At 37.0% G+C, this 12,186-nt stretch overlaps 1 protein-coding gene across 8 annotated transcripts in view; it reads right to left on the bottom strand.

Moving 5' to 3' along the window:
- The window catches only part of Nebl (nebulette), a 149,595-nt gene that overhangs the window by 82,250 nt on the left and 55,159 nt on the right, over positions 1 to 12,186 (bottom strand). For all 8 annotated transcript variants that reach the window (XM_040278005.2, XM_078023336.1, XM_078023334.1 and 5 more), the window contains 2 exons: positions 10,572 to 10,682; positions 3,941 to 4,051 (listed from right to left, as the gene is read on the bottom strand). In XM_040278005.2, the coding sequence (XP_040133939.1) occupies positions 3,941 to 4,051; positions 10,572 to 10,682 (222 nt within the window). The remainder of the gene's footprint in view (positions 1 to 3,940; positions 4,052 to 10,571; positions 10,683 to 12,186) is intronic.

Raw genomic sequence — 12,186 nt, 5'->3', positions numbered from 1 at the left:
GTATTACTAACAATTTTGGCTTGGAGATGAACAAGAACACCCATATATTTAGTATCTGAAATACTAAATCCTTATAGGCTATTACTATTAGTCACACTGGGGAACCACATGGAGCCTTAATTGTTTTTCCAGTATTATTTTACTGATTTATCTTTAAGGTTTTTCTCTTTCTGATGAAACATAAATTTGTCTACTGATAAGGTTTCATTAATTTTAAGTCAGTACATAGATCATTCTTGAAAAGAACATTAAGTCTCTTGTTTCCCATGCTGAATACTTTCTTTTTCATACATGTTGAATTGATTACCAATATGATGTTTGGGAAAAGTTTACTATTCCAATTTCATCACAAGTTGGTATAAACCATACTATTTATAAAACTTAAAAGTGGTGATTTTTGTTTGACTTTCTTGAGAACTATTGGACTTCAGGCCTCTGATAAGATGGATTGAGGTTTTCATTACAAGCCCATCTTCAGGGGAAAGTCACAGAACAGAAAACTTCCAGTTTCTCTCATTACATTAGTAAAATTTGGCAGGAGTGTATCCCCTAAGATATAAAAGAATTTAGATTGGCTGTTTTTAATCAATTTTTAATTATAGTATCAATAAGATACATTCAAAAACTTCTTAAATACACCCTTCTGACCAAAACACTTCTTAATATTAATTTCATATTGATTTAGCCCTTTTATAAACCAATTTTCTTTTAATTGTTTCAAATGAACGATGATATCACCCTAAACACTCAAATCACCCTTTAAAAACTGGAGGAGGACCAAGTAGGCCCAATACTTTATTGAGTGGCTCTTCTGCAGAGCCCTTTACATATATTATTTAATACTTATGAGAGCCTTGGGAGGTAGGTGTCCTTGTCTCCATTTTATAGAAGAAAAAACTGAGATACAGAAATATTAAGTAACTTGTCCCAGGTCATCCACAGGACATGCGGCAAAGCCAGTATTTTTTCTTTCTTTCTTTCTTTCTTTCTTTCTTTTTTTTTTTTTTTTTTTTTGGTACCAGGGATTGAACTCAGGGGCATTCAACCACTGAGCCACATCCCCAGCCCTTTTTGTACTTTATTGACAGACAGGGTCTTACTGAGCTGCTTAGTGCCTCACTAAATTGCTGAGGCTGGCTTTGAACTCTCAATCTTGCCTCAGCCTTCCGAGCTGCTGGGATTATAGGTGTGTGTCACCGCGCTCAGCTACAGCCAGCATTTTGAGCACCGTCTAACTCCAAACATTTTTTTCCCTTATATATGCTAGCATAGAGCATATTCTAATAATTTTGCCCTTTTTTGTGATCTTTAAATCTTAGAGTGATACAAGAGACCCCTGCCCCCAGAATACTCTTCCCCTTGGAACTTTCAGTTACTCAGAGGTGAGGAATCGTTCATAAATAAACATCTCTCTCCTCCTCTTCTGCTCATTTACATCACTGAAAGTGTAAGGGAGAGAAAGATTCTGAAGAAAAATCACTCCTCTTGACCACTAAGGACCATTTTAATAAAAGGTATGATCAGAAAGGAGGCAAAAATTAACTTGCTCTGATCTGCAATTCTTCTAGTTTCCTGGGTCTCTAGCAGAACTTAGAAAGCTGACTTGATTTTGGTGGCAACATAAATTAAACCAGGTAAGCAAAGGCATTGACTTTCACCATTCCTCAGTTAATCATATTCACATCAGATGGCACATTTTTATTTGAAATTAAGTCACTCATTTATAGCCAGAGTGCAAAGTGACATTCCACATCACAAAAGGGCAATTAATTCTGCTAGTCAATTCTCTGCCATAGGTTTCTTCAGGCTGACGTTTTATGGGAGACAAGAGTTTTGTCTTTTACAGAGATTAGGTGGATCTGCCAGCTGAACCAGGAGACGTACACACTAGTCCTCCTTGCAGCTTTTAAGGCCAATCCTTAAATTTCATATTGTAGGGACAACAAATGTATTATTCCAAGTGGCTTGACTCTGGAGGAATATCAACTACTTCACAGGTAGAATACAAATATCATTCTCACTTTAAATCTAAGTAAATAGTCTTAAACACTTTCCAAATCCTATTATATGTACAAACTTTGCATGCAAAGGTTGGGCTGAGTTGGCAGAGGAGTGTAAGTAAACACATCCTTCTCCCATGAGCACACACTGTTGAATGGAGGAGAAAAGGGCTTCATTCTGTATTCCCTCAATCAAAGACCTTTTAAAAGAAAAGGCAGAGTTAAAATAATAAGCCCCGTTCTATGACAAGGAACTCCCCTATTTGAATTGCATGGAATTATAGAGTAAGAAAAGGCCTCCCAGGGATCCATGTTACACCAGTCTCCACCCCAGGGCACCAGCTCACCTTCTCCCCTTGGACTTTTATATGAGTTCAAGGTCTCTCCAGCCACAAAATAGTGCGAACTCGGGGGTTTCCGTTATTCTTTCCTGCAGTGCATCTGAATTCAAATGATGTCTTACGACGCTACCCATTTTTTAAATAGGTTTTTTATTATAGACGGACCCAATACCTTAACTTTACTTTTATGTAGTGCTGAGGATTGAACCAGTGCCTTCCACAAGTGAGGCAGGCACTCTATCACTGAGCTACAACCCTAGCCCACAACGCTACTCATTTTTAAAATTTCAATTAAAATCTTGACTAATTACCAGGGACCTTTAAGAAGAAGATAGTGGGGTACAGCAAAAAGAGCGAACTCCAGAGTTTGATTCCTGAGTCTTATTTTCTTCATCTAAGAAATGGGAATCAGTACAGGGTTTTTGTAAGAAAAGGAAATGATCAAAGTCTTGGCACAGAGCCTGGTGCATGGCTGAGCTGGGTAAATGGTAGTTAGGATTATTATAGTCATTCTGTAAGCAAACAGTTCTTATAAGGCCTCCCTAAAATAATAGCCCTGATAATAACTGCAGACCTGCAGCTTCTTCATCTCCTGTCAATCCTAAAGCATCTTAGAGAAATGCTTTGGTATCGGCATATGTTTAAACACGTGGGTTAGTATGTTAAATTCCTCTCTGGTTTTTATTTAAACATCTAACGCAATTTAATATCAAATAGTCATTGCCATACTGCAGAGAGACACTCTGTACCTCTGGGCCTTGGAGGCACAGAGTCAGCAAAGTTGCTTGGTAGGAGGACTGAGTGATAGCCCTCTTTTGAGATAACAAAGATAGATCAGAAACTTTTGCAAGAAAGGAGTTTTCTTAATCTAACTAGGACAGGCACCTTATCTTAACTGATTCTAATCCAAGAACCTGACCAGCGATTCATACATGTCTTTTGGAGAGCAGAGAATTTCATGAGAAGACAAGTTCTCACTACAATTTCAGGAAGAGATTATTCTTCTAGGACACCAGGAGAGTAAGCGGTAATTAAACAAATGTATGTAAGCCTTCATGGGCCTGGGAACTGACAACCAAAGAAAGACTTTATTTTCTACAGGCTAACTGCTAAGTCCGTCATTAAGCATCTGTGGCTTCCTTATTTCATATCTGTTGGTTCTTAAGTTTAATAATAACTTGATCCCCAACAAGCAGTTCAAAAGAAAGAGCAGTGGGGTACAGTCCAGCCAGTGCTCATGGGTGATTCCTCCCTGGGTTACTGGTTGCTGATGCTCTTTCTGGCAGTATTTCTGTGATTCTAGACTGGAAACCATGAGCTTCCACATCAAGTCAAGGAAGCTCTAGAAATGCTAATAACCCAGTGGTCTTCTTGAAGCAAAATTTTTAATGCCTGAAAATACCTGACAATTTAGAAGCATTCTACAAGGTTTTAATGACTATCTTAAGAATAATTCAAATGTACCTCTTACTGATAAGCTATAAAGTCCTTTTTTGAATAGAAGTGTTGTAATATTTAAATCTCAACTAAATAGCCCACAAGTTGTAATATGAGTTAGCTACAATTTTCCAGAAAATGGTGAGGAATGAGCTTCCTTACATTACTCTGGTGCTTGTTGACCTCCATGGCGTGTCTGAGATCAGGCGGCTCCTTCATGTGGGCATAATCTGAGACTCCTTTGGCAGCATCATGCTTCTGCTTATAGGCAACCTTCAAAAGCACACACACACAAAAAAACAATTAGTTCTATTTAGAGGTAGCCAAGGGCTGGGGTATCTGTCTAGCGTGCACAAGGCAATGGGTTAGATCCCCAGCACTGCCCAAAAAATCAACCGATGAGTTTTTTTAAAAATCCTACAGCAGCATTTAAAACCCTTAACTGTTTAATTTCACTGTTTTACAAGGATTTTGTATATTTAAATATCACCAATGACAGATAAATTTGTCTGAGCCTCTGTAACAAGATAATATCTATAATGCTTTCATCTCAGTGCTTTGGTTAAGATTCCTAATTCTAACTCTATCATTTATTACAAAACAACCTTGATCAAATGATGAAATCCACATATTCTATTCATCGAGCTTAAAATCTCACCTATAGTTTTGGGAAATCCTCCACATCTAAGAGCTTTCACAGTTACAAATGTTCAAGGTTTAGATCTTGAGAAAACAACTGAGCAGATGCAGGGGTGGGGTGGGGGGTAATTATTGAGTATGTAAAAGTTAGTTGCTTATTTTTACATGAAAGGTTCTGATTTTATGTAGATACAGCCATAATATAAGATACACCTCATTAAATGCCCAAAGCTTTGGGAGAAAATATAATACACAGATGAAATTCTCAGTTTTGTCAGCCTTGTTCTCCATCAGGGATCTGAATGTCATATACCAGTATCCTCCATTACCAACCACTTGGGCCAATTTTCTCCATACTGGGTGGAGACGGGGTGTAAGGAAGATTTTTTTTAGAATGACATCAACTAATATCTGCTCGGTGAATGAATAAATGAATGAATAACCATGAGTGAACATAAACTAACAAATGAAGAAAGGAATGGCAAAATTAATTTTAAAGTATATTAAGGATTTAGTAACAAAAACAGTTGAGTGGAGTAGAAATCATGAGGCACAAACAAAATAAAGGCAACTTAAAAAGAAAATCTAAAACAGTTGTTGCCAAGAATAAAATAAGGTCTAGTTTTCAATGAAAAAGAATATAGTTAAACTTAAGAAGAATTCTTGAGCAATATGAGCTTCTTTGAGAAGTGGCTCTATATCTTACACATCTTTTAATATCCTGTGCCTATCACAGTGAATGACACAGAGTAGAAATGTAATAAATGTATAGTGAATGGATGAATAAATGAGTTTATTCAACATTCTCATAAACCTACACCCCTCGTGGGCTTTCATAAACAGAATTAAACACCCATTTAACTTAGATAATATACCTATTTAAAGGATTAAAGTTATAATTTTAAAACTAAGTTTTACAAATAAAATCATTGAATAGTTCCACCCTCCCCTCACTGCTCAAAAAAAAGCCATCTAGTCCAATTTCCAATGTTTATATCTCCTCTCTGGCTCCCCACCTTGTTTTTCTTTAAAAATGTCTACTGAAAAAGAATTCAACCTAGGACATCACAGTCTCTGAATTTTGAAAGCTATGATTGAAACTTATTTTGATCAAACCCCATCTATCTGTCCAGAGTTGGATCTATCCAGTCACAGAGAAAAGGCCTAGTTCACAATACGGAATTTCCAGTGGGAAGACAGACAACTAGCCATCACTGACTTCTGCCCTTCCAGACAGGCTGCTTGGATTAAAGGGTTGAACCCCTGATCATCCAAGAAGCCCTCTTGAATCCAAATCCCAATTTATCCATCCCATTCCCACAACAGCCTGACTTAATCCTATTTAGAGTTACTCAATTTAATCCAGGTTATCCTCCTCCACTTGCTAAATGCTATTAATGCATTCACATGTCATGACAATTTCCTTTTGACAGCTAAGTTGATATTCCTGTCAATTAATGCACTTAAGTCTTATTCAGCTGGCTTCCCACATCCAGTCCTGTGTGTTTGGTTGATTACCAGGACTCAAATGCAGCCCCTATGTTGTTCCAGGTATAATACATCTTGTTACAGTCTGTCCATCAATTTACTCCATCAAGATATCTAATTCTGACGAATCTATCTTTACATTTTCATCAATTACTTATGTTAAACAGGAAACCTCTTAAGGACCCCCATATAGGGTGAGAGAGTCCATGATCTCAGTTCCGTTACATATTACATTAGAACCCTGAGGACCGGAAGCGGGGGTAGTTTAATGGATGGTCAAGTCTAAAAGACAAGGGAAAACTTCTGTTGAGATTTGTTTCTTCTTCTTAAATAAGAAGAGCTAACATATACAATCTCCTTTTTGAAGGATGGCTGGTATATTCTGTGTTTTAGACTGATGGTCATGTTGGTGACTTGATAACCAAGACCAATGCAGCTAATCATTTTGTGAGTGATCATAGAGATGGTGACTCATCGAGCACAATTTTAAAAACCACTCTTTCTTAAAAAGCCTACGTAATTTTCTACTTGCAGCTTTAAAATAGTCATTTCATTTATAGATGCCACTAAGAACCACTTTAGAATTAAGATTGCATCAAAATGGAGGCAGCGGAACTTTAATTTATCTCATTAATTTTCTTCCTTAAAATAGCTAATGGAAACTTATGTCAAGCTAATAAATTTTCTGATAAATTTGATTTTCTTAGAATCTGTCATTATTATGTGGTATTTCCCTACATTATAACTTTGTTTTCTTCATGCTTTGAGAACTCAGATTGCTATGGCACTAGACACTCAGAGTGGTGGGAACTTGCAATAGTCATACATCCTTTATATATAAATGTTTATGTAAGCAGTGTATATATTTATCATATATTTTATCTCCTAGATTTTACATCTCACATATACATGTGTGTATATATGATGTATATATGTTTAACTTCTAATACACTTTGTAAGTATTATATGGGTAAATGTACCTTTAATCCCATACCAGACACCTCTGAACTCCTAAAACAGGGCCCCATAAATACTACTGATAAAAACAATCGATTCCCATAAAACTGCTCAGTTAGGATGACTGAAAGGCCTGCATTGCTTCTGTGATAAGGAATTATTTAGCCTTTTCCTGAAATAGCCTTGCTAAGAAGGATTCCATCACTTCAAGTCACAGTCCATTCCATTGCCAGGTTCCTTTGGGATCTTTGATTATAAATTTTTCTAATAGAGAGCAGCTAATAAAATGGTCTCCTGGAAACTTCACAACTTTCATTTTAATTTTTTTTTCTTTTTGTAGTTGTAGATAGACGGATGCCTTTATTTTGTCTATTTTGATGTGGTGCTGAGGATCAAACCCAGTGCCTCACACAAGCTAGGCAAGCATTCTGCCACTGAGCTACAGCCCCAACCCCACAACTTTCTGTTTTAAAGGTGTTTCTTCCTATCAGTCATTTTCTAAAGGAAGCATAAATTTAACTGTTATGGTCTGGATATGAAGTGTCCCCTGAAAAGCTCATGTGTCAGTTCATACAGGAATGTTCAAAGTCAAATATGATGAGAGCTTCCAGGGTGGATCAACCCATCTGAAGAGTCAATAATTTGAATGGATAACTATAGGCAGGTGGGCGTGTAACTTGAGGAAGCAGGTCACTGAGGGTGTGCTCTCTAGGGAATCCTATGTTGCCCCTGGCTCCTCCCACTTGCTCTCTCTGTTTCCTGGATACCATGAGACAACAGATTCCTTCTGCCACGATGATCTGCCTCACTTCAGCCCCAGAGCAATGGAGTGAACAACCATTCTCTGAGTGAAAATAAACTTTTCCTCCTCTAATTTTTTTTTTTTTGGTAGTGCTGGGAATTGAACCCAGGACCTTGTGCATGCAAGGCAAGCACTCTACCAACTGAGCAAGTTTACCTGGCAATAAGATGTAAGAAAGTAGAAAAATATTTGCAAGAGTCTGTGATAATTAACAACTATCCTTTTACTGTGCCCAAAAAGTTTCAGAGTTGTGGTAACTTAATTTAGAATAATAGACGAATTCTAAACTTTAATGGCATTCTGAGTTGTAATAAAAATTCTCGACAAACTATTATCTACAAATTATTGAACTATTATAAACAATTCAAATAGTCTTTCTAATGCTTAAGTTCAATGTAGAGTTAAAAAAAAAGAAAGAAAGAAAGAAAGAAAGAAAGAAAGAAAGAAAGAAAGAAAGAAAGAAAGAAAGAAAGCCAGCGAGTGTGTTTGCTGTTTGTGATCAAATACCTACAAGAACACCTTAGAAGGCTAGGGATGTGGATCAGTGGTTAAGTACCCCTGGTACCAAAAAAAAAAAAAAAGTGCATTCATAAATGGTAACAATGTACATGATATCCTATTCCATCAAAAGCAATACAATAGGCCCAAAATATACATAATGGATTAGTTGGATTATTTTTTCGAGTTAAATTTCACATTGCAAGTATTTACATTCTATATACCTATTTATGCTTCTAAAAATTGAGGCCAGAGTCAGGTGCAGTGGCACACACCTGTCATCCAAGCTACAGGGAAAGGTGTGGTGAGGCCAGAGGATTGCAAGTTCCAGGCCAGCCTGGGCAACTTAGTGAGATTCTGTCTCAAAACAAAATAAAAAGGGCTTGGAATGTAGCTCAGTGGTAGACCCCTTGACTTTGCATGCTTACCTTTGTAGGTCTAATTCCCAGTACAAAAAAATAAAGAAAAGAAAAGAAAGAAAAGAGTGAGAAAATATGCAAATATCTGACAATGTTAGTTTCCCACGTAAATATAAAAATAGACTTTAAAATTTTTTCTTTTTTTAATGAATGATTATTGCTTGTCTTATATCAAGTGTTGTAATTATGTGCTTTATAAAATAGCCCATGTTATTAGCAAGTAGCCAGGTGACCAGATGTTGGCAGGAAAAACAAAGGATATATTGGTCACGGTCAGTCATGCAGAGCCTTGATATCATATATTTTTAGCTTAGCTAAATCTCAGCTAATCTCAGCTGTTAGCTTATTGCCAAGTTGGGTTCACAAAGGATGTTTACATTTGTAGTAATGAAGTATTTAAAGATGTTCTGCAAAGGGTAGCAATCCTTAGAATTTTTCAAGACTATTTTAAAATCAAAATTGATTTTCAGACTGTTATATAATTACCATGATATCCTCTATTTAAAAGTAAAATAATTCTAGAGAAGGAATTCATGTAATAAAGAGAGAGAGAGAGAGAGAGAGAGAGAGAGAGAGAGAGAGAGAGAGAGAGAGAGAAGTAGTAGGAAAAATGTGGGATATTGTGTGGTTAAGAATGCAGACTCTGGAGCCAGACTACCCATGCTGGCTCTACTGTTCACTGACTGTGTGACCTTTGGCATGTTACTTAAACTCTCTGTGCTCTGGTCTCCATCTCTCTAAAATAAGAATACTTCCTGGGGTGGTTGTGAGGATTAAATGACATAAATACATTTGAAATGCATGAAATAGCACCTGACATATCGTTAATACTTCTACTTACTTCCATTATTACTAATCTACACTGAGGCATGAAGAACACCAACTATGCAAAAGGAAGCGTATCCTTTAGAAGAAAGCCCATAAATCCTACAGTACTGAATAGTTCCTATGTGCCCAGGAAGGTTCCAATCACAGGAGTAGAGCAGGGAAACAGGACAGATAAGGGTCCCTGCTCTCATGTAAATTAGCCAAGTAACAGATTAAGTAAAAATAAATAAATATTTTTAAAAAACTCAGATTGAACCATGAAGAAAACCAAACAATGAATCAGAAAACAGCAAAGAATTCTACTATAAAATTCTGTTTTAAGAAATGCAAGAGATTAAATGCACTTTAAAATGCCTTATGTATCAAGGTCTCTTGATAAAAAATTACCCCTACACTCCTGTGGATTCAAAATGAGTTGACATGATGATGGTTCTTAAGTTTGTCTGAAACCTGGAATCACTAAAATAACCACTTTCACCAGATGGAGGCTCTTGCTGGTAGCCTCAGTTACCCTAAATGAAAAGCACCAGCCACAGATCAGGAAATTCAAAAACCAGTTGTCTAACAGATGGAGCATGGAACTGTGGGTCTCAAGTTCAATTGTTATCTCTTTATGTGGCTTTTAACAAGCTCTTGATATGTTCTCTACTAAGGAACATATTGTTAAATAAGAATCATTCAACAGGTGCTATAAGAATTTCATCTTTAAAATGGCATGGAGGCACACATCTGGAATCCCAGCTGCTTGGGAGGCTGAGGCAGGAGGATGGCAAGTTTGAGGCCAGCCTGGACAATTTAACAAGACCCAGTTTCAAAATTTTTAAAAAGTTGTGGGTGGGGGAGGGTGCGGGGAGATGTCTTGCCTAGTATGCATGAGGTCTTGAGTTCAATCCCCAGCATTACACAACAAACCAGAATTATTTCAGTTTTGTAAACTGTCAGAATTAGATTAAAATAGGCTCTACAAAGAGCAACGAACAGCATGCATTTAAACTTGCATGTCCCTTTTACCCTCTGCCACTTGGCTACAGAGAGCATATAATCCAGCTGTTTCCATTCAGTGTCTAATACCCAGAGTAAACAATTCTTCCTAAAATGTTAAATAACTTTAAAGAGATTATATCTTTGATCTACCTCATTGTATACCAATTTGAAAACACACCTCACTCTGAAGCTGGGAAACTTCTCTCGCAAAGACACTGTCGATGGTGGCAGGCATCTGCTTATAAAGAGAGTTGGAAAGGTTGACCTTCACCTTGCCTCTGTATTTTGCCTAGAGGAAATAAAAAGAAAATGAAAATCCCCCTCCCTTTTAAAATTTTTTTTTTGAAATTTTTACTGTGAATAACAGAAGAAAATTTTCTGTAGAAACCTCACTGATTCAACAATTTTAAATTAAACCTGCGTTTGAATTTTAAATACCAGATCTGATAAATGTACTCTGAAGAGAGAAAGGCTTCCAATTTGTGATGGAGAAAGCTTTAAGTAGTATATGCAAGAATGTTGAAACTTTTCTTTTAGTGAAACCCATGCACATTTCTAAAAAATAAATCTACTTGTGTGTATTGTCAGGTTCATATGTTTGAACAGTGAAGAAGCAATCTGAGAACCATGAGACATTTGAGCTGTTCCAGAAAATATAAATCTTTAAAACTTACTGTCAGGTTCCCAACGATGAAGAATAGTGATTACTAGAGGCTGAGAAGGGGAAATGGGATAGGCTGGTCGGCTGGGTAGCAGGCATCAAAGCACAATTAGCTAGAAGTATTTCTCAGATACTTTTAGTATTTCTCTAATTCACAATAATGAGGTAGACAGGGAAGAATCGAAGGACTTTGGATTAGACAAAAGGGAATGAAGGGAAGGGAGAGGGAATGGGAATAGGAAAGACAGTAGAATGAATGGGACATTACTCTCCTATATGCATATACAATATCTATATCATGTACAAACAGAGAATAAGAAGTTATATTCCATGTATGTATAATATGTCAATACATTCCACTATCATGTATAACTAGAAAAGAAAAAACAACAAGCTCTCGTTCCACAGCACCACGGGGTGAATAGTTTATGGAACCTATTATATATATATTGTAGTGAAGCCTAGAAGAGTTTGAAGGATTCAAATGCAAAGTAATGAAAAAGAAATGGAAAGGTCAATTAACCTGATTTGATCAGCACATCTTGTGTACGTGTATTGAAACATCACACTGTACCCCATAAATATGGTAAATTATTACAAATCAATAAAAAAACTAATGTTTAAGAAGATGGTTAATGACCCTGATTTGATCCTTACCCACGTTATGCATGTATCAAATGATCACACTGCATATCCTACGAATTCGTACGATTAATAATTATTATTTTTTCAGGCACCCTTTTGTTCTAGGCCCCCCTGGCGAGCCACAGTGGGCAGGGGTGGGAGGGGGCCTGTCTGCTCATGCACCTTCCCACCCCCAGCCTGCGTTGGCTCTGAGGGAGCTCAATCATTACTGGAAAAGACAAACACTCATTCACCACTTGCTCTTGGGAAAATTAGGTTCAAGGGAACACAATAGATCACCCACTTGCAATTTTTTGCTCTGCAGTTAACTCCTTCAGGAAAATCAATCAAACACAAGTTGAGAACACCAAGAATTTCTCTGCCCAGGAGAAATAACACAGCTGATATAAATAAACAAAACTGTGTTCTGTGGGTGAGTCCTTGCGAGCCTGATTTGGATGTTGATTTATGGAGCATCTGTTGTCATCTGAGCTTTTTGTCTCCACAA

This window comes from Ictidomys tridecemlineatus, chromosome 10, assembly GCF_052094955.1.
Source record: "Ictidomys tridecemlineatus isolate mIctTri1 chromosome 10, mIctTri1.hap1, whole genome shotgun sequence".
NCBI classification, from domain to species: Eukaryota; Metazoa; Chordata; class Mammalia; order Rodentia; family Sciuridae; genus Ictidomys; species Ictidomys tridecemlineatus.
The sequence above is the reverse complement of the archived record's forward strand: the minus strand, read 5'-3'. Positions and strand labels throughout refer to the sequence as shown.